This window comes from Coenobita brevimanus, chromosome 49 (assembly GCF_032717465.1).
Source record: "Coenobita brevimanus isolate Jiangsu-jjx chromosome 49, ASM3271746v2, whole genome shotgun sequence".
Classification (NCBI taxonomy): domain Eukaryota; kingdom Metazoa; phylum Arthropoda; class Malacostraca; order Decapoda; family Coenobitidae; genus Coenobita; species Coenobita brevimanus.
Window position 1 is genome coordinate 2484986 of NC_137002.1, and position 23558 is coordinate 2508543.

The following is a 23558-nucleotide window of genomic DNA, read 5'->3' on the forward strand; positions in this document are numbered from 1 at the left end:
CACATGGTCACAAACACACAGAAATGAACATACGTACATATACACGCCCAAAAACGCACATGAACACACAAATGAGCAGTTAGTCATGAAGGATAAACGCACACACACACTACAGTTACACGCAGAGTTCCAGGAAACACACATACTTGCACACGAGTGTTCAACGGCACACACACACACACACACAATACAACACAACATACACACACTTGTCTAGCAACTTGACTGCATCAAGTTGGTATGAATAAACAATAAAACACACACACACACACACACACACACACACACACACACACACACACACACACACACACACACACACACACACAATACAACACAACATACACACACTTGTCTAGCAACTTGACTGCATCAAGTTGGTATGAATAAACAAAACACACACACACACACACACACACACACACACACACACACACAACACAACATACTCACACTTGTCTATCAACCTGACTGCAATAATACGAATAAACAAGAATAATACACACACACACACACACACACACACACACACACACACACACACACACACACACACCAAACCACAAAGTTCCGGGTCATTTGAGGTGGTGTTTACGCAGCATCCCCTTTATGGCCCGTTTGCACACTTGCCTTGTTTGCATCTCATAGAAAAAAAATATTAAAAAGAAAAATAAGAAAAAGAAAAAAGAAAAACAAAAAAATGAGAAGAAAAACAATCAAAAAAAAGAAAAAGACAAAAGGAAAAAATTATCTATTTACTGCCAGACGCCTTAATCCCGTAAGGGGTGGCCACAAACAAATCGCCTCCATGTCGCCCTGTCCCCCGCCATTTTACTGCCCTGTTCCCAACTCACACACACCCCTCTCATATACCTCTCCACTCCATCCCTCCATCTCATCCTTGGCTCCTCCTCCCTCACCCCCCCTCCAAAAACACAAAGAAAAAACGAACAAGGAAAATGAAAGACAAGAGAAAAAATATAAAATAAAAGAAAAAGACAACAAAAAAACAAAAAGAAAACGAAATACCCAAAGTTTAAAGCAACGGTAGGTCTGTCACTCACTAAAGATTTACGTGGAGATTTTGGGAAGAGAAGGGAAAGTTCCAGTGGCCTGCTTAACGCTCTCAGGCTCCTGTAACCCACTCCCAGCTGAATAAAATCGTCTGGGGTTAGATTGAGGGGAATACCAGGACTTCATCACCTTATTATCCACTACAGGACGATTTAACTCTTTAGGTTGAGAAGTTTTATGAATACTTTCGTTGGGCTTGTCTTTGGGGTGAGAGAGAGAGAGAGAGAGAGAGAGAGAGAGAGAGAGAATACAACAGGTCTTTACACTTTGGTACAAAGCTATACAAATACCTACATATTGTATATACACATCAGAAACCATAAACACACACACCAAGACACATACACACACGGACGGACATCTACACACACATACACACACACACACACACACACACACACACACACACACACACACACAACGGACCGACATACACATACCTACATAATTATATACACACAACCCCCCCCCACACACACACAGACGACAGTATATATAACAAAATCACCAAATCTCAAGGCTATACCCATTTTCTTCCAAGTTATTAAGTATATAAGAGTACCCCTTATAATGGGCTCAGAGGTAGTTGTGTAAATAGCAGTGGTGAATAGTGAGAGCGAGAGGGAAGTTCTCTCTCTCTCTCTCTCTCTCTCCTTTTTCTTACTCTATGTATAACTGAATGTGTGTGTGTGTGTGTGTGTGTGTGTGTGTGTGTGTGTGTGTGTGTGTGTGTGTGTGTGTGTGTGTGTGCATTTTGCCTTTCAACTTCACGTTCATTATTCACTGCTATCTGTGTGTGTCTACAATGTATACACGTGCGTGCGTGGACGTGTATGTAGATTAAGTAATAATAATGCAGTCTCCGATTACTCTCTCTCTCTCAATGTTTTCACCCCTCCCCATCGCTCTCTCTCTCTCTCTCTATCTATCTATCTCTTTCTCTCTCTCTTTTCATCTTTCTGCCTCCTCTCTCTCAATGTTTTCACCTCTCTCTCTCTCTCTCTTTCTCTCTCTCTTTTCATCTTTCTGCCTCCTCTCTCTCAATGTTTTCACCTCTCTCTCTCTCTCTCTCTCTTTCTCTCTCTCTTTTCATCTTTCTGCCTCCTCTCTCTCAATGTTTTCACCTCTCTCTCTCTCTCTCTCTCCCCTCTCTCTCTCTCTCTCTCACTAAAATGTAGGTCAGGCAAGGTTGCTAAAGGGACTAAGCTGCCATTATCGAGCGACGAGAGAGAGAGAGAGAGAGAGAGAGAGAGAGAGAGAGAGAGAGAGAGAGAGAGAGAGAGAGAGAGAAATTAAAGAAAGTAAGAGAACATACCTATTTCATTCACGTCACTAACCAAATGATTTTTAATAGCTACAAAATTTCCCCTTAGTGAAAAAAAAAAAAACACTTCAATATATTCCTTTCACTCTTACTTGGCCTAAAATTGCCATCTCTCCATCTTGAATGCTGAGTTGTAACAGCAGAGTAACACTAGAATTTGGTGCTAGTCACGAAGAAGTGCTATGGAAAGGATGTAGAGCCGTAGTATTGTCCTTTTCTGCCAATGAGCAACGTGAAATAAGCTGGACGAAAATCTGGGCCAAGTTAAGGTGAAAGGAGTATAGGATGAGGTTACCGTATGTACTGTATTATATTCCTGCCTTCATTTGACCTACATCATCATCATCATCATCATCATCGTCATAATCATCATCACCATAATCAAAGTCATCATCATCATCGTTATCATCATAATCATCATCACTGCACTGTTATATTACTACTAACCACCACCACTTCTACTGCTACCACCACCACAACCACCACTACACCACCACCACCACCACTACACCACCACCACCACCACTGCTACTACTCACCACAGACGTACCGTGCCACAGTGAATGGACTCAAAGCTCATTAATCAGGCATCTCCCAAAAATAGTCAACGACATCAATACAACATCAATATGCGTCTGGTCTCAAGGACGTCATTTTTTCCTCTTGCTTTTTATTTTTCCTCTTGTTTTTATTTTTCCTTTTGTTTTTTCCTCTTGCTTTTATTATTCCTCTTGTTTTTTCCTCTTGCTTTTAATTTTCCTCTTGTTTTTTCCTCTTGCTGTTATTTTTCCTCTTGTTTTTTCCTCTTGCTTTTATTTTTCCTTTTGTTTTTTCCTCTTGCTTTTATTATTCCTCTTGTTTTTTCCTCTTGCTTTTAATTTTCCTCTTGTTTTTTCCTCTTGCTTTTATTTTTCCTCTTGCTTTTAATTTTCCTCTTGCTTTTTATTTTTCCTCTTGCTTTTATTTTTCTTCTTGTTTTTCCTCTTGTTTTTTTCCTCTTGCTTTTATTTTTCTTGTTCTTTCCTCTTGCTGTTATTTTTCCTCTTGTTTTTTCCTCTTGCTTTTATTTTTCCTCTTGTTTTTTCCTCTTGCTTTTATTTTTCCTCTTGTTTTTTCCTCTTGCTTTTATTATTCCTCTTGTTTTTTCCTCTTGCTTTTTATTTTTCCTCTTGCTTTTTCCTCTTGCTTTTATTATTCCTCTTGCTTTTTATTTTTCCTCTTGCTTTTATTTTTCCTCTTGCTTTTAATTTTCCTCTTGCTTTTTATTTTTCCTCTTGCTTTTATTTTTCTTCTTGTTTTTCCTCTTGTTTTTTTCCTCTTGCTTTTATTTTTCTTGTTCTTTCCTCTTGCTTTTATTTTTTTTCTTGTTTTTCCTCTTGCTTTTATTTTTCCTCTTGTTTTTTCCTCTTGCTTTTATTTTTCCTCTTGTTTTTTCCTCTTGCTTTTATTATTCCTCTTGTTCTTTCCTCTTGCTTTTATTTTTCCTCTTGCTTTTTATTTTTCCTCTTTTTTGTTTTTTTATTTTTCCTCTTGCTGTATTTTTCCTCTTGCTTTTTATTTTTCCTCTTGCTTTTATTTTTCGTCTTGTTTTTTTCCTCTTGCTTTTATTTTTCCTCGTGTTTTTTCCTCTTGCTTTTATTTTTCCTCGTGTTTTTTCCTCTTGCTTTTATTTTTCCTCTTGTTTTTTCCTCTTGCTTTTATTTTTCATCTTCTTTTTTCCTCTTGAGTTTTATTATTCCTCTTCTTTTTTCTCCGTGTTTTTTTATTTTTCCTCTTGCTGTCTTTTTTTTTTTCCATACACTTTATTTTTCCTCTTATTTTTTTTCCTCTTGGTTTATGTTTTCTTGTTTTTCCTCTTGATTTTTTTTGTTTCCAGTTGCTTTTTATTTTTTCATCTTGATTTTGATTCTTCTTGTTTTTTTTTATTATTTTTTTACTTGCTTCTCTATTTTTCATCCTGGTTTTTTCCTTTCCTCTTGCATTTTAATTTTTCGTGTTGTTTCTTATTTTTCCTCTGGACTTGTTTTTCTTCTTGATTTTTTGCTCTTCCTCTCTTTGTTTTAATTTTTCCTCTTCCTTTATATTTTCCTCTTGATTTTTATATTACCTCTTGTTTTTCTTTCTCCACTTGTTTGTTATTTTTCCTCTTGCTACTTTCAGACGATTTTATTCAGCTTAGCAGGACACCCTATTAATGAGGTGGGAAATAAAGCAGTAAATACTAAATGAAGGACTATGCTAAACCGCTAGGGGGAAAATATCACTCCAGGGCTGAATAAAATCGTCTGGAGATGGCAAGAATGTATACAGAAAAATCCTCTTCGTCCTGGAGGGGTTGATTACTCCTTCCTTAACCCCTTCAGGACCATGACGTCCTCTTCATTAAATTCACACTACCTCCGGACGATTTTATTCAGCGATATATGAAAGGAGCTGAGGAAGGCTGCATCTAACCCCCCCCAGGATGAAACGTCTCTCCTAATCTTAACAAAATCGTCCGGAGAAAGCAGGTATACAATAGAAAATCCCCCACACACACTCTCAGCCTCCTATAACCCACTCTCAGATGAACGAAACCGTCTGGAGTCGGGTAGAAATGGAGACTGGAATAAAACAACGACCTTGGGAGGTTTTCGTGTCTGAAGGTTAAATACTAAGGGATTGGATGTCGTGTGTGTGTGTGTGTGTGTATGTGTGTGTGTGTGTGTGTGTGTGTGTGTGTGTACCTCTTTCTTTATCACTTTTTGCATGTCATTTTAATAATAACTTTTTCGCATTCTCCTGGGCTTGTGAGGCATCGTAATACCTCTTCCTTACCAACTTATTCCTAGACGCGGGAGGATTTCTAATAGCGGCCCTGTCCGTGTTTCACCCACCAATGATTTTCGGAAACGAGGCTATTCACTACCGTAGACTTTATCGCCTCTAACCACTCACAATTCTAAGGCCATGAAGCTCCTCTATCTGTCTATACTCTGTCCACTTTACCTTGCCCTAAAACTGCCATCCTTCCATCTTGAACACCGAGTTATAACAAGAGATTAACACTAGAATATGGTGCTAGTCACGAAGAAGTGCTATGGAAAGTACGTAGAGCCACAGTACTGTCTTTTCCTGCCACTGAGCTACGTGGAATAAGCTGCAAACACTGAAAATTTGGGCCAAGTTAAAGTGAATGATCTATGGTATTATTGTATTTGTTGCATAAATTACAGAATATTCATATCCTCCTCTCTGATATATTAATGTAATCAGTATCTAGAAAAAATGTAATTAAAAAGACTCTATAAAGGTGGAAGGGGTAAATGTAATCTTCTGGATAAATATACTGTACATGGGAGAAGAGATTAAATTCTGTATGCTACACCTAGATAAACACACACACACACACACACACACACACACACACACACACACACGTCCCTCCCACCCACCTAATCCTCACCCCCTCACATGCACACCTTCCACCCCCCACATCCAACCACCCAAACACACACACATCCCAAGCCAATCCCACAATCACACAAACCCCAGCAATAACAGACTCAAAGACACAATGACAGAGTGAATTTGTCAGAATTAACTCCGGGCTGCAAAGGCGAGAGCTGAAACATGAAAATACAACCTGAGATACGTTGTGAAGGTGACATGAGGTTGTGACATGAGGCTGTGAGATGATCTTGATTGTAATAGGAGTGACATGATCCAAATTACATGACTTAATACGACCTTACGACCTGACTTGTGAAAATGACGATAAATGTGACCTAACCTAGTAACATGACCTTAAGAGTGACATGACCTTTGTATCATGATCTTAACTGTGACATGACTCAGTAACATGACCTTAACTGTGACATGACCTCGTAACATGACCTTGAAACATGACCTTAACTGTGACATTACCTAGTAACATGACCTTAACTGTGACATGACCTTGTAACATGACCTTAACTGTGACATGACCTTGAAACATGACCTTAAATGTGACATGACTCAATAACATGACCTTAACTGTGACATGACCTACTAACATGACCTTAACTGTGAGATGACCTTCTTAACTATGACATGACCAAACTTTTCTTTAACCCTACTGATGACATGACCAAATACTAATCTTAACTATGACCTAAGCAACAGACATGACCCTGAGACATGACCCTGTGACGTGGGCTGAGGTGAGCGGAGCAGGAGCCAGCAATCAAGGTAAAAGTCCATTCATTAATCACACCTATTGTTAATCCCTCCTACCTAATGTGACCGTGTGTGTGTGTGTGTGTGTGTGTGTGTGTGTGATGCCATCTCAACCCATCTTTAGACAGGATTAACAGTCATGATGATGATAATGATGTCGGTGGTGGTGATGGTGACAATGGTTGTGATGGTGAGGATGGTATATTATTTATTTATTTATTATTATTATTATTATTATTATTATTATTATTAATATTATTATCATTATTGCTGCTGCTGCTGCTGCTGCTGCTACTACTACTACTACTACTACTACTACTACTACTACTACTACTACAACTACCACTAATATTATTATTATTATTATTATTATCATTGTCAGCAGCAGCAGCAACGATAGCATTAATAGCAATAGTACCGTAGTAGAAGTCGTAGTAGTAGTAGTAATAGTCGTAGTAATAGTAGTTGTAGTGGTAGTAGTGATGGTAGTAGAAGCAGTGGAAGATGGCTGTAGGTAAAGGTTAAGCAAATATTTATAGTACAAAGTGAGGGAGGGAAAGAGGGAGGGAGAGCTATATTAAAAGGAGAGAGAGAGAGAGGGAGAGAGAGAGAGAGAGAGAGAATTATTATAAGAAATGCTTGTAATAAATTGATGATGACGATGATGAAAATATGATGATGATGACGATGATGATGATGACGATGATGATGATGAGGAGGAGGAGGAGGAGAAGGAGGAGGAGGAGAAGGAGGAGGACGTAGAGGAGGAGGAGGAGGAATGGGACAACAACAACAACAACAACAACAACAACAATAATAATAATAATAATAACAAGTGCATCCAATATTTCCATGCAATACAATGTCCCCACCGGATGATAAACACACATATATTATTGACCTTGGGAGTAGATGGTGTTTGGCCATGTGGAGAGGATGGTGAGTGAGAGACTGACGAGGAGAGTGTATGTGAGTGAGGTGGAGGGGGGGAGAGGGAGGGGGAGGCCTAGGATGAGATGGAGGGATGGAGTGGAGAGGTATATGAGAGAGGGGGTGTATAAGCTGGGAACAGGGCAGTGAAATGGCAGGGGACAGGGCGACATGGAGGCGATTTGTCTGTGACCACCCCATACGGGATTAAGGCGTCTTGCAATAGATAGATAGATAGATAGTACATGGCTGGTTGTTCCACGCGACACACCGTCATGGTATGGGGTACATTTGTGTGAAGTTATATCAAAATCGGTCCATGCATGTGGAAGTTACGGAGCCGACACGAAATTGCGGACGGACTGACGGAATTGGGCAAACCTAGAATTCCTGATCGGTTTCTGGTAGGGGAATAATAATAATAATAATAATAATAATAATAATAATAATAATAACAATAATAATGATAATAATAATAATAATAAGAAGAAGAAGAAAAATGAGAAGAAATCAGACTAATATTTCTCTCTCTCTCTCTCCTTCTCTCTCTCTCTCTCTTTCACCCGTTAACACGCCACTTCTCTATCAGTTAGCGTGTTGTTGCTACCCTGCCTCACCCTTCCTCGGTCTCCCTCACCCTGGTTCACCCTGCCTTTCCCAGCATCACTCTACCTCCCCCTACCTTACCCTGCCTCACTATTCCTTACCCTACCTCACCCTGCCTTACCTTTCCATACCCTTCCTCACCCTTCCATACCATGCCTCACCCTACTTTATTCTATCTTACCCTACCTCACCCTTCCTTATCCTACCTTCTGCCTCGTCCGACCTCGCCCTGCCTTACCCTACCTCACTCTGCCTCACCTTCCTGTACCCTACCTCTCCCTCCCATACCCTCCATCACCCTACTTCACCCTGCCATATCCTGCCTCACCCAACCATATGCTGCCTCGCCACTGCCGCAACCTGCCTCACCCATTGATCCATGACCATTGTTCTTACACAACCCAGTGTCAACTATTTTTTTTTTCTTTTTTTTTTTATGTATCCGAATCTGAAGGCACTCACTATTCACTCACCTGATGTAGTGCTATCTTCAGGTGACTACAATGTGTTAAGAGCTAAATGGCTTTCTTTAACCCAAGAAACCATTATTTTCCCTAACCCAAGAAGCCATTTACTTCGCTGGGTGGTAACCATATAACCAGCACATGGAAGCCTTGTGGTCAAGTGGGATAAGGTGCTCTGGAACCGACAAAAATGGTTTAAATCCAAGAGTGGCAGGGGTTCAATGCTTACCTAGACTGCTAAGGAGAGAGTAACTAGTCACTTTCTCTTTAGCCTAGCCCAGGACCCCTACTCTGACTGGGCAATATAAGAATGGAATAGAGATCTGACTCGGAAATATAGTACACCATCCTTTCCTTGAGGCCTTGTATAACAGATGGCCTCACACACCTTCACATACCACAACCTGACCACCAATACCCACCGTCCATACTGTATAATGCCAAGATTATCACATTCAGGACTGGCGTGATGGCGCTAGGGGTGTTTTTACGTCGGATTTAACGAGATCCAATTCCCTAAACTGTCCCCTGTCTGTTTGGAATCGATCTAGTGTTCTTTAGGTCACCAGTCCACTACCCTTACCACTTGACCACCATCTCCCCATTACTTCATTCATCCACTTTCCTAAACCGCTCCCTGGCTCAGTTTGGATTCGATCTAGCATTCTTTAGGTCAGCAGTCCACTCCTCTTACCACCTGACCACCATCTCCCCTATTACATACTATCCATTCTTCATCCACAACTGTTTCCTGCCTCAGCCTGGTCTTGCTCTAGAGTCCATGCAGGCGGAATGTGATATTGGTGGCCAGTACTTTGGTAAATAATGCTGTACTTTCTTTATAACCAATCACTGGACTACCGAAAACAGCGGTGGGGGGGGAGGGGGGACGCTAACCCAGGCCCACCCCTCCCTAAATCCGTGCCTGAATGGAATATGCAAAATTTTCGTGTTATCGTATATTTCATTTAACGCCTGGCAGTTTGGGGCATAGAATACTTGCCCGCATTCACAAACAGGCTTACGATCAACTGCTTCACTCGTAACTAAGATTTTTGCTTTTTTTTTTTTTTTTAAGCCACGTAAAGTCTCTGCACTCTCTCAACGTCGTGCTTCCTGGAAAAACAATTCACAGTTACGAGGGGCAATGGGTCGTAAGTTTGTCTGTGAATTCTACGTCTTCGGGGATAGTATTATTAACAGACGTATGAGACTCCCTTGCACTCTCTCTCTCTCTCTCTCTCTCCCTCTCTCTCTCTCTCTCCTTTCTTCATTTTTTATTGGATGGTTATTGGGAAGAGAATAGATTTAGTCAAGAAGGTACAGCAGGTGAAATAGAAAACAGTGTAGGTGTATGGCGTAGGTTACTTCTGTGTGTGTGTGTGTGTGTGTGTGTGTGTGTGTGTGTGTGTTTCCATATTTCTATCCCCGACACACTAACAAACAGGCTTACCTATATGAGTTAAAAAAGACACTGACTCAAGCCATCCCCCTCACCTCACACAAAACGCTGTCATATCTTGCCCCATTCTTTCTCCCCAAGTTCCTTTCCCTTCTCATTCCCTCCCTACTCCCTTTCTCCCTGCTTTCTCTCCCTCTTCCTTTCTCTCATTCCCTCCCTCCTCCTTTCTCTCCTTCCCTCCCTCTCTCCACCCCTCCTTACCTCCATCAGAAGCTCAGGTCCAGTGTTATCATCATTTAGCCTATAGTAGATTCTTCCTCCTCTTCCTCCCTCCAGCATCTCTCCTCCTCCTCCCTCATCCTCCTCTTCTTCCTCCCCCTCCTCCTGACCCCAGCCGACCTCCCTCAGCCTCATCCTGGGTCGCCCTGGGTCGCTAGGTCATGGTGGAGGTCAAAGGTCACACTGCTGCGAAAGATACACAGGGGGAAATTGATGATAATGATGATGGTGATAGAAAGAGGAGTTTGGGTGTTTGCTCTCTCTCTCTCTCTCTCTCTCTCTCTCTCTCTCTCTCTCTCTCTCCCTCGACACACACACACACACGAGTATAGATAGTAAGATAGATATGGATGGATGGACAGATATGCATGTCTGTCTGTCTGCATGCACGTATGTTTGTATTATAAGAGACTGGGAGGGGGGAGAGCAGGTAGCAATAGGAGAGGAAGGGAGAACTGGGATAAAAGAATGGAAAAAAAGGAGAGGAGGAAGGGATACTGGAAGAAAGAGACTGAATGAATGAATGAAGGAAGGAAGGAAAGAATGAATGAAGGACAAAGTGAGAGAGAAAAGAGTAGGATAGAAGGATGAAAATAATTACAATGGCTGAATAAGGACTGAATGAATGAAAATGGAAGGAAGAAAGGTATGAAGGAAAGAAGGAAGCAAGCAAGGAAGGAAGCAAGGAGGAACAAAAATGCATAAGGGAGGGGAAGGAAGGAGGGATGGAGAATGGATGCAAAAAAAGGTGTAAAAGGATTACACAATAGGCAGGTAGGTAGGTAGGTAGGAAGTCAGGTACAAAGGTAGGTTGGTAGGTAACAACAAAGGCAAAGGTACCTAATTTAATATAATTGAGGGTGAAGGTTGTGTGTGTGTGTGTGTGTGTGTGTGTGTGTGTGTGTGTGTGTGTGTGTGTGTGTGTGTGTGTGTGTGTGTGTGTGTGTGTGTGTGTGTGTGTGTGTGTGTGTGTGTTGTTTTATGTACTGCCTCGCGTACGTGAGCACGCGCGTGTTTCTAGGCTTTTGTGTAGGTGGGTCAGCATGTGTGTGTTAGAGTGTGCATGTATTTGTGCATGCGTACACATGTAATGTACATTACTTCTATGCATGCGCGCGCGTGCGTGTGCGTGTGTGTGTTCTTGTCAATCTTTTAATATGCTCTCTCTCTCTCTCTCTCTCTCTCTCTCTCTAAAATACACAAAGGGGAGTCCGAAAAAAGTCAGGAGGGGAGAGAAATGGGAAGGGGAAGAGAGAGAAGGGGAGGAAGGGGGAGTAGAGGGACGGGGAGAGGAGGAGAGTAGAGAAAAGAGGAGTGGAGGGGAAGCAGAGGGACGGGAAGAGGAAGGGAAGTAGAAGAATGGAAGGAGAAAAAAGAAGGGAGAGAGAATGGGGAGGGAAGGAGGGAGAGAGAAGGTCGGGGAGGGAAGGAAGTAGGAAGGAAGGTGAACGTGATGTAAATGAAAGAAAGAAAGAAGGGAGGAAGAAGAGTGTAAGAGGAAAGAAGTCAGGAAGAGAAGGGAGGAAGAGGGAAGGAGGATGAAGAAGGGAGTGGAAAAGAAATGGAGAAGAGGGAATGCAAGCAGAGGTGATGTGAAGGAGGGAGGAGAGAAAGAGGGAAAGGAAGGAAGAAGGAAAAATGGAGAGGAGAGGGAAGGAAGATGTAGAGAAGTTAGGAAGAAGAGGAAGGGAAGAAATGAAAAGGAAGAGGATGAAAAGAAAGGAGGAAAGGAGGGATAGAGAGAAGGCAAAGGAGAAGGGAAGAAGGCAGGAGGGAAAGAGAAGAAAGGAAAGGGAAAGAGAAGGGGAGGAAAGATGATTCAGAGATGGAGGAAAGAGGAGGAAGAAGAAGAGGGATGGAGAGAGGGAGGAGGAAAGAAAATAAAGAGAAAGGTAAGGAGGAAGACAAGAGGAGGGAGGTAAGTGGGGGGAAGGGTACTGAGAGTAAAGGAGGGTTTGAGAAAGGATGAAGATGATGGAATGGAGGAGAGAATGAGAAAGAAGAGAGAGAATGAAGAAAGGGAGGAGGGAGGAAAAGGGGATGGGGAAGGGAGAGGGAGAGGGGGAGGGGAAGAGGGGGAAGGGGAGAGGGGGAGGGGAAGGACGAGACTAATGAGCATAAATTTTACTTAGAATTAAAAACGCGCGTGCATCTCAAGCATACACGTGCACTGAAGACTCAAGGGCACGTGTTGGCCGGGGTGAGGAAACGGTCAGGCAGGGTGTGGAAGGCAAGGCAGGGGTGAGGCAAGGTTTAGGACGTAAGGGGTGAGGCAAAAGATGAAGGGTGAGGCAAATGTGAGGGCTCAGGCAGAGGGTAAGGCAAGGGTGAGATAAGGCTCAGGCAGGGGTGAGGCAAGGGATGAGGGGTGAGGCAGGGGTGAGGGGTGAGGCAGGGGTGAGGGGTGGGGCAGGGGTGAGGGGTGGGGCAGGGGTGAGGGGTGGGTCAGGGGTGAGGGATGAGGCAGGGGTATGACGTGGGACAGGAGGGAGAGGTAGGGCAGGAGTGTGAGGTAAGGCAGGGGTGAAAGGTGAGATAAGGAGTGAGGGGTGAGGCAAGGAGCGAGGTTTGAAACAAAGAGTACGTCTGACCCGACTTAAGGTAGGCAGGGAGGCAGGTGGTGAATGAGAGAGGGATAAGTGAGGCAAGGGGTGAGGTAAGGCAGAAAATGAGGCAGGATCAGTGAGGCAAGGATGAGTGATAAATCAAGACCTGAATACTACTAACCTGACAGGCTAGGTAGGAAGGCAGGTGTGTGAGGCGAGGTAGGAGTGAGGTGAGGCAGAAAGTAAGGCAGGCAGGCAGGGTGTGGTGCGGCAGGGTAAGCGGGAGTGACCCCAGGCCGGGCGAGGCCAGGCGGTGACTGAGGAGTTGAGGCAGGCACACCACCACCACCACACTACCACCACCACCTCCACGCAACTACTCTCACCTCCACACGCTTCTCACATCCTTTTATTGCTACTGTCTGTCAGGTGGGAGGCAGGTGGCGGGAGGGAGGGTGGTGAAAGGAAGAGGGAGGCTGGGGGAAGGCACAAGGAAGGATGATAGGTATAAGGGAGGCATGAGAGAGAATGTAGGGAGGGTGTAAGGCAGATGTGGGATGAAAGGCTGGTATGAGACGACCAGTGTGATTTTTTTCTCTCTCTGCAGCAAAGAACCAGGTTCAAGATCCGTTCATTTCGTGATACCTGGACACACTATGACAAAAAACTGTGGAGACCAAAGGCAGCAGGAAAAGCACACAGAGGAAGATGGCTATAGATATAACCAGTCAAAAGAGTGCCAGTTAGATTTTACATCAGAGAGATGGGTGATAAGTGCTCGTTAAAGAGAGAAGAATGGAAGATGTGAGTTCATCAGAACTGTGGTCTGAACAATAGCGACAGAAGAGAGAGAGAGATAATTATGCAACACTGTGGCGAAGAGAGAGAGGCTGAATGGAGTCAATGAGAGAGTTAATGAGACGACAGTCCTCTGACACCACCCTGTTTGGAAGTACTTTATGCGATGATCCCCCACACACCTGAGAGTTGTACTCCACACAAGGGCTAATAAGCTCCTGTACAGTCAACAATTCAGTGGGGTTAAGGGGGTGTAATGAGTAGGTTCAGCACACCTAACCTCTGCGAAGCCGATACTGCAGCTGGAGTAATGTGGACATTCCGAGAAAAAGGGACACCAAGGCTTCTAAAGGGACGATGAAGGACTGAGCTGTGTGTTGCTGACGGTAAAGGGATAGTTATACAGGGTGGAGAGACGGAGAAATTGAATTTTTGAGGCACCTACCCCTTCACTAAGATGGCGTATTTTTTTTTACCTATTCCGGCTTCCACCAGACGATTTTACTCAGCTCAGGAGAGACTATTTCGAGCTGGAGGGGTTAGATGTAGCCTTGAGCAACCCCCTCACTGCAAGAGGTTTCCCCTAAACTGTGTAAAATGGTATGTTCCTTAACCAAAATAAGGTAAAAAAAAAAAATCGTTCTCGGATTGAATGAGTTATAAGGAAAGAAGGTATAATGCAGGTGTAGGAGGACAGGTGTGTATTTTATTTTATTCTCGATACCACCAGAACAGGTGTGGGTGCAGGTGTGGGGGTGTGGGAACAGGTGCAATGGGGGCAGGTGTGGAGCGGGTGTGGAACCAGGTGTGGGATAGTGTGGGGCGGGGCAGGTGTGGTGTGAGGGTGTGGGTCAGACAAAGATTACTGAGGTGATCCATTACGGCTGTGGGGGTGGAGGTGCAGTCTTTATTTAGTATGGCAGCGTGTGGTGGTGGTGGTGGTGGTGGTGGTGGTGGTGGTGGTGGTGGTGGAAGGATGATAACGGTGGTAGGATGGTGGTGAAGGGGTTTGTGGTAATAGAGGGTGGTGGCTGTGGTAAGGTGGTGGTGGAGGGATGGTGGTGGTGGTAGATGGAAGATGATGATATTACGTTGGTGGTGGTAGGTGGCTGATAGTGGTGCAAAGATGGTGGTAGGAGAAGGGTGTTGGTCGTAAGAGTAGTGGCTGCAGTAGTGGTAGGGTGGCAGAGGGTGGCGGTAGAGGGTGTTAGTGGTGGTGAGGTGGTAGTGGATAGTGGTAGGGTGATAGTGGTGGCAGTATGGTTGTGGTGAGGGCCTTTCGACTTATACCAACACTTCGTCAGCGTCCAGTACGTCAGTTATCACTCTATTTACACACATTGCTCTTTATGCCACACCAACTTAAGGTCTCCAATTATCACTTATGAGGACATTATCAGATCCCCCCCCCCCTCTCTCTCTCTCATGTTTGCCTTCGTGTGGTGGGACACATATAACCGGGCGGTGGAGCTGTCTGCTTCTACAAACGTCCCTCAACTCTCTCCCTATTCCCCGAAAGGAGGATGGTGGACTGTAGGATGGCAACTTCAACCAGCAGTCCACTGGGTTCACGTTACAAATGAACCTCCTCCTCCTCTTCTTCCTCCTCCTCCTCCTCCTCCTCCTACTACTACTACTACTACTACGACTACTGCTACAACTACCGAAAGACGATTTTATTCAACCTCGCAAGACACCATCAAAGACGTAAGGCGTTCTCCAAAGGCCTAAACGATCAGGATTACGATACCTTATACCCGAGTCCCTCCACACCCAGGCCCTACAGATCCTCCCAAGCTGCCTGAATTCACTGTCTATTTTTCACCGCTTAGGCCTACAAACTTCACTCTTTCCATCACATATTTCAGCATCAGTATGGAAAGAAATTGCACCGGAGACTCGTAGATTAAACTAAGTGTGTATTATCCCGGGACATTCTTTTTGTTGCATGTATAGAGCCGAGACCCTGCAATGATTTATATTTAGGTAGGTGCATTGAGTCGAGATTAAATACAATGGTTGGTGTTCTCGCTGATTTAGATTCGTACCACCTCTTCCTTAGCGATTTAATTTGCCTATCACACCTTACAAGTATGCTAGTGATATGAAGACTGCCAATGGTAATAATAACAATAATAATAATAATAATAATAATAATAATAATAGTAGTAGTGGCAGTAGTAGTAGTAAATACATGACAATATTCAAATCTAATATTCAAATTAAGCTACAAAGAACTGGATTAAAAAAAAATAAAGATATTAATTAAAGATATCAATGCGTTGGTTCCTTTTTGGACTGTGTGTGTGTGTGTGTGTGTGTGTGTGTGTGTGTGTGTGTGTGTGTGTGTGTGTGTGTGTGTGTGTGTGTATCCCTTAGCTGGATAACATCGTCTCGCGTGACATAATAATTTAATATCTAAATTAGACAACCTGTGTCAAAGTTCTGTAATTGTTTCTACCCGTGTAGCAGGAGAGAGAGAGAGAGAGAGAGAGAGAGAGAGAGAGCTTTATGACCAGTGACTGCACGCGCCTTTAACTCATACAATCAGTCCCTGCTGTACTATCTTCACTTTAACATGGCCAAATCACCCCCCCTCCTCTCTCTCTCTCTCTCTCTCACTCTCTTTCTCTTTCTCTCTCGAACGCTGTGATAATATTTTAATGCTTGAATGATACTATACTTCTTTCATCTTAACTTGGCCCAGATTTTCGTCCTTTTGTATAGGTTATTTTACGTAGTTCAGTGGCAGACAAAAGACATTACTACAACTCTACAGCTTTTCCATAGCACTTCTTCGTGACTAGCATCATATTCTAGTGTAATGCTATTGTACTACCTCAGCATTCATGATGGAAAGATGGCAGTTTTAGGCCAAGTTAAAGTAAAATGAGAATAGTCACGAAGAAGTGCTAAGGGAAAGAATGTAGAGCCGTAGCACTGTCTTGTTCCGCCACTGAGCTACGTGAAACAATCTGAATAAGGACGAAAATCAATATAATATACAGAGAAACGAAACTCTATGCCAACTTAAGGTGAACAGAGTATAGGAAAACAACCAAAACAGTTGAATTATCCTTCCTCTTTATTTTTATCTCTCCTTCCCCTCCCCTAGTCTTCTCCCCTCCCTCAGGCTTGTTAGAGAAAGAGAGAGAGAGAGAGAGAGAGAGAGAGAGAGAGAGAGAGAGGGGGGGGAGGGGGGAGTAAGCAGAGAACAGTTTGCGTGATAGACCATATTAATGAATGTCTGTGCGTGTGTCAGGTATTGTTAGTGCCGTGGTGGTGGTGGTGGTAGCTTATGTGGTGGTGGTGGTGGTAATTTTTGTGGTGGTGGTGGTGGTAGCTTATGTGGTGGTGGTGGTGGTGGTGGTAATTTTGGTGGTGGTGGTGGTGGTAGCTGTGGCGGTGGTGGTGGTGGTAAGTTTGGTTGTGGTGGTGGTAGTTTTGGTGTTAGTGATGGTAGTATAGGTAACCCCTCTCCTGATAATTACCTACACTGTTGAGGTTAAAGAATTACAGCAATAAGAACTATTCCTTGTACTTCCGATGTGTGTGTGTGTGTGTGTGTGTGTGTGTGTGTGTGTGTGTGTGTGTGTGTGTGTGTGTGTGTGTGTGTGTGTGTGTGTGTTTATGCGCGTTTTAACCTTCTAACAAAGCCAAAATAAAAAAATAAAACATATAAACCATCATCCCCTTTCTCAGCAACATTTCCGTACCCCCAGACCCACAAAGAAGGTCAGAATCAAGCACACTAATTTCTAGATTCTAATAGTTAAAAGAATCCGATCCTCCTAATGTCGCCTGGGAAAGAAGGCGTGTGAATCAGGGAAACTTCTCATAACGCATTTGACGTAGACCTTGCAGTACTGTATGCAATTATTTTGGGGAGGAAAGCATTGGTATGGTGATAATTCTGATTTCCACTGAGAGTTTGTTGTTGTGATAGGGGTTTTAGTGAACAGGAATAAATCTCCGTTGTTGTCATTGGAGTTTTGGTTTTTAGGGATTTAACTCTTATATGCCAAGAGGTGTTCCTGGGCTGAATAAACTTACCTCGCGTTAGACAGAGTAAAGTGAGAGATATCCTCAGGCTAAAAAAATTAAGACTAAAGACAGTGTGGCAAAAAACGCATATCCTAATCACACACACACACACACACACACACAGCTAATACACCACACTCCTCACGTAACCTTTTATTTACCCACAAACGTTTCTGAAGTAACTTATTTGAACAGTTTCACTCTTGATTTATCCCGCCCCGCGTTTGTGGTAGTGTTGTAATCAAACTCTCATCGCTTTAACTAGGCTTTAATTTACCATCCCCTCATCCATTGTGGTGTAGCAAAAGAGTAGCACTAGAATATGATGCCAGTCACGAAGAAGTTCTATGGGAAGGATGTTGAGCTGTTGTATCGTCTTCTGCCACTGAGCTACGGGAAATAAGCTGCAAATGGCTAAAATCTGCGCGTAGCTTAAATTACTGAGCTCTGTACTGTCACGTAATGTCTCCTTTCTCCCCACACTTACATTGCTATTACTCCTGCTCTCATTTCCCCTGTCAATTTCCATTCCTGGCGCATCGTTTCTCACATTTCATCACCTGCATTTTCATCTTCGTTCACAGTACTGCCAAAATACTTGATCATCTGCACTAGTTTCACGTCTGCACCTTTCAGTTTTAGCCTATGATTTCTCTCTTGGGCTCTTTCCACACACCACTGTTTTTTATCTTCATTCAGAGAGAGAGAGAGAGAGAGAGAGAGAGAGAATTTCATACGCTGTTTTTCGTCCATCTTAATTATACGGAGATTTTTGTACTTTTGCATTTTATTTGACGCAGTTCAGAGACAGATTAAGACAATACTACGGCTATGTATCTTTTCCAAAGCACTTCCTCGTGGCTAGCATCATATTCCAGGGTTAATCTACTGTTACAGCTCAGCATTCATGATGGAGAGATGGCAATTTTAGGTCACGTTAAAGCGAAGAGTATAGTATTCATGTTGTTAGTAGCAGTGATAGTGGTGGTGTTAGTAGAAGTGGTTGTGGTGATGGTCTTAGAAGTGATGACCATGATCACAGTGGTTGTGGTGGTACTGGTAGTGATAATACAGTAGTGGGTGTGGTAGGTGGTGGCGACCGTCATCCACTCACCCGATGTGGTGCTGCCTATTACTACCTTCACCTTTATCATTCTTTTTTTTCCGTGTCTGCCTTACTCTCTGCCTACTTCTCCCATCTTTCCTATCACATTTTATTACTGTTCCTTCCTCTTCACGTGGCTTTACATTAAGTGACAAGCCTAACGGTCTCCTTTTAAACTAAGAAACCAATTACAACGCTGGGTAGTAACCATATATTCAACCCATACGTGTTGACAAACGGGCTGGTGGAGGGTTAGTGCCCCTCCCCGTAAAATTACTAACTCAAAGACAAACGGCCACCCCTTATGGGATTGTGGGATCTGGTTATAGACAGACAGATGGGTAGTAGCAGTGATAGTGGCGGTGGTAGTAGCAGTGATAGTGGTGATGGTAATAGTAGTAGCAGTAGTAGTAGTAGTAGTAGTAGGCAGTAACAGTGATGGCAGTAACAGTAATGGTGATAGTCATGATAGATTTAAATGCTTTTGATCCCACTGTGGTGGTAGAGGTGGTGGTAATTGGCATGGAGGTAATGGAATTGAATCTCACTGTTTATTTCTTGCATCAACTGATTCACCTGCCATATTGCTGGGGACTAATGACCCCACGAAACGCTCTCTCTCTCTCTCTCTCTCTCATCCCCTTCAACACACTTTTTTCCTCCCTCCCCCTTTCATCCCTTTTCCCTTTCCTCTCTTTCGTTTTCCCTTCTCTATCCTGTCTATTCTCTTTTCCCCATCCCTCTCTTACCTTCTCACTCTTCCTTCAACTTCTCTCTCTCTCTCTCTCTCTCTCTCTAAACTCATCATTGTCATTCTGTCTCCCTGTACTTTGGATATCATCTCTTCTATATCTATCTGTCTATCTATCTAGCTGTGTCTGTCTGTCTGTCTGTCTCTGTCTCTGTAAACTCATCGCAGCTAATGTTTCAACGTAATCTGGTTATCCTCTCTCCCATATCCATCCATCTATCCATCCATCCATCTATCTATCTACCTATCTCTCTAGCCACCTATCCACAACTTCAGCCTTGTCATCCCCGAACAATTTTACATCATCTTCAATTCAACATCTTCAGCAAACGTCATCGCTGTGAAAGTTAACCTATTTACAAGAATAAAACACGAATAAAACACACACACACACACACACACACACACACACACACACACACACACACACACACACAATCGTAGTGAAGAGGTTAAATCTAAGTATAAGAGACTGACTACGAGAATTTGTGGGTGAGGTGGACAGAAGGAAGAGGAGTAAATGATCGAGAACGAGATGGAGAGAGATATGGAGCAAGGAAAAGACTGACAACTATATATATATATATATATTTGTATACCTATTTATATATTCATCTAACTATTCATCTCTCTCTATCTGTCTATATAAGAGAGAGAGAGAGAGAGAGAGAGAGAGAGAGAGAACGGAGCGGGGAGATACCGCAAGTGTATGAGACTGAGATATTGGCTAGGTGAGTATATGAATGAGGTGGATGGAAGGAGAGGGATTCATAACATTAACAACAACAACAATAATAATAATAATAATAATAATAACAACAACAATAACAACAATAATCATAACACACAACTACAATAATAATAATAATAATAATAATAATAATTACTACTACTACTACTACTACTAATAATAATAATACACACATTCGGTCGAATTCAAAGTGGCTCTGGAGATTTCGTAACACGCCTTCCTTCGCGATTTATCTTGCACATTACACCTCAGTATCCTCTTCTACATTACTGATGTAAACTATGTCGATATTGAAACGATAAAAATAAAATACGAGAGAATGTTAAGGTATGTGTAAAGAATAAATTGCTAAGGAAAAGGTGCTACGGTCTCCTGTCACCTGGAACACGTGTAAAATATGTTATTAGAACTGTTTTCGTTTCTAGTGCCGCCTTACTATTTCTTCTTTACTAAAGTTTATTTTTTCTAACCTGGCAAAGCTCCCTAACACCTTTCCCCAAGCGATTTATTTTTGGATATGCCTGATTAATATCGTGTAAGTTATTTATGCAGAGTATGGCGACATTGGAAGGATTTATAATAACGCACAAGAAAATGAGTAACAAGCAAAATAAATCGTTTGGGAAAAGGTGTTAGGGAGCTTCTTTAACCGACGAGATTATGGACTCAGGTGTAGTTGGACTGGAGGATGGATTTGAATAGTTACCAAGGAGACTCGCCTCATAAAGAAGGTCCATCGAATTTCAAGCTGCCATAGGTGTCGAATTAGAGATGTGGACGTTGTCAAGTTCCGTCAGATGATAGCATGACGAAAAACAGCACTTCTTCCTTTCTAGTTTCCATCTGAAAATGAAGTGGTGATATTTTATTGCATCTTGTTAATGAGAGGATGGGAGTAAGAGTTTGGATGTAGTAGTAGTAGTAGTAGTAGTACAGTAGTTGTTGTTGTTGTTGTTGCATTATTATTATTATTATTATTGGTCAAGGAACAACTGATTAAATCTGGGGGCGGGTTCGGATCCGCATCCTTTTTAATGGCAATACCACTGGCGGACGTATGCGGTCTCCGAGTGCTTCCTCGTTACTTTTATCATCACTATTAGTATTAGTGGTAGCAATAGTAGATCATAACTATACTATCCTCAACTATAAAACCCAGTACAGTCACTATTACTATTAGTCGTGCAGTCCAGCTCCTATGACTGACATCCATCGGGTGGTGGTGTCCATTAAGCAATTAGCCTCCCCCTACTAACTCCTTTGGCTATTTTTAACCACCGGAATCAATTACAAAGACAGCCGGGGTTAGGGTAGGCTCTTTTAATCGGGTTCAAACTAATTCGTTATTGTGTTATTATGTGATAAGCTCCGTTGATAGCGGGTGTAATTTGCTAGGTACATATAATTAGTGAATGGATGAGGGATGTGGCCAATACGGTGTGGGTCCATATATATATATATATATATATATATATATATATATATATATATATATATATATATATATGTAGATAGATAAACAGAGAGATAGATAGATATGGGAGAGGGGTATCTCTCTCTCTCTCTCTCTCTCTCTTTCTCACACACACACACACACACACACACACACACACACACACACACATCATAATAACCTTTACAGTTCTTTCACCTTAACATGACCCCGATTTTCTTCGCACGTTATTTCGCGTAGTTTAGTAGTACGGTTCTGCATCCTCTCCATAGTTTGTGACTGGCACTTATTCTACTGTTAACTTCTTGCTACAGTTTAACACTGAAGATAGAGATACTTTTTTTTTTTTTTTGGTCGAATTAAACAGAATATAGCGTGTTATTTATGCAGAGAGAGAGAGAGAGGGAGAGAGAGAGAGAGAGAGAGAGAGAGAGAGAGAAAGGAATAATGAAGAACTAGCTACCACCAAGCCACAATAAGGCCATACGGCACTAAGGCAGAAGGGAGCGGGGGAAATAACTACTGTACTGTATTCTGAATGTATGATGTGAAGAGTAGTAAGAAAGATGGATAATACTGGAAATAGAAACAGTGGGAGAGTCACCTAGGAAATCAACAAGCGGGGACCAAAGTAGTGAGGAAAGAAAGGAAAAATGAGACGTTGTTGGAGTGCAGACGAGAAATCATGAAAAAGGTGACGGATAGGTATAGGGAAGTTACATGGCTGAGGGTCATGGCTCTATACAGTAAAATTTTATGACCACGAGCGTGGCGGGTATGACCCAAGCGAAGACAAGCAAGGATAGTCTCCCATCGATGATTGCGGTGGGTTAGGTGTACCAGGGAAGAACAGAGGGTTTAAGACTATGAGGTTTGTTGTTAATCTGCAGGTCCCGTGAGGATTGCCAACTCTCACAGAAGAGACGGGTTAGACGAGGAAAATAATGAAGCCCAGGAATGGGACGGAGGGAGGACCTAACGGAGAGAGTAGCAGAACAGTGTGAAGTAGTTAAGGTGTAATACTTAACAATACTCGTTAAATGCTACTGACAGTAATACCGTATCTTTATTACAAAGAACATATTATTATTATTATTATTATTATTATTATGCGCTGAAGGAGAAATAGGCTGGACCTGTTCACTTGGCCTAAAACTGCCATCTCTACATCTTGACTACCAAGCTATCACGGGACTGACGCTAGAATATTGTGCTATACTGGTCACTTTAACTTGGCTTCAAATTGCTATATCTTCGTCATGAGTGCTGACCTGTGACAAGAGATAAACACTAGAATACGATGCCAATCACGAGAAGTGCTATGGAGAGGATACAGGGTCGAACAGTATCTTTCATGCAGGGCTGTAACAAAAGAATATGGTGCTTGTTACGCAAAGGACACCATAAACTTTTCCTGTTTCTACGCCTTTTTAAAACCATTCTTGTAATACCTTCAGCCAGAGGACGTCACATGTAGCTTATTATTGATGATACGGCAATACTAGACTATCTTATTCGTCTGAGTCCATTGTAGTTGTAAAGGAGTCAAAGAACGTTGTATCTAAGACAAAGTTCGAAGTCTCTCCAAGTACAATGCAAACTTCTGACAAAGGGAAAGGTACGAATAACAAAAGATGTCCTCTGGCTGAAAGGATTAATTGTTCCAGCCTACTGTATGACTGTCAGAAACTCCAAAAGAGAAAAGGAAAGGCTCATCAAATTCTCCAAATAAAAGCAAATACAAAAACTATACAGAATCGGCAGTAGTTTCCTGAGCGCTGTAGCCAGGAAAAGCAACTTCCAAATACAATAGTTAGTCCAACTCTTCGTTTTC

At 42.5% G+C, this 23558-nt stretch overlaps 1 protein-coding gene across 1 annotated transcript in view; it reads right to left on the reverse strand.

Moving 5' to 3' along the window:
• The window catches only part of LOC145399457 (putative tubulin polyglutamylase TTLL2), a 28799-nt gene extending 18388 nt beyond the window's left edge, over positions 1 to 10411 (reverse strand). The window contains exon 1 of the mRNA XM_080272069.1: positions 10259 to 10411. Within this exon, the coding sequence (XP_080128195.1) occupies positions 10259 to 10411 (153 nt within the window). The remainder of the gene's footprint in view (positions 1 to 10258) is intronic.
• Positions 10412 to 23558: the final 13147 nt, after the last annotated feature.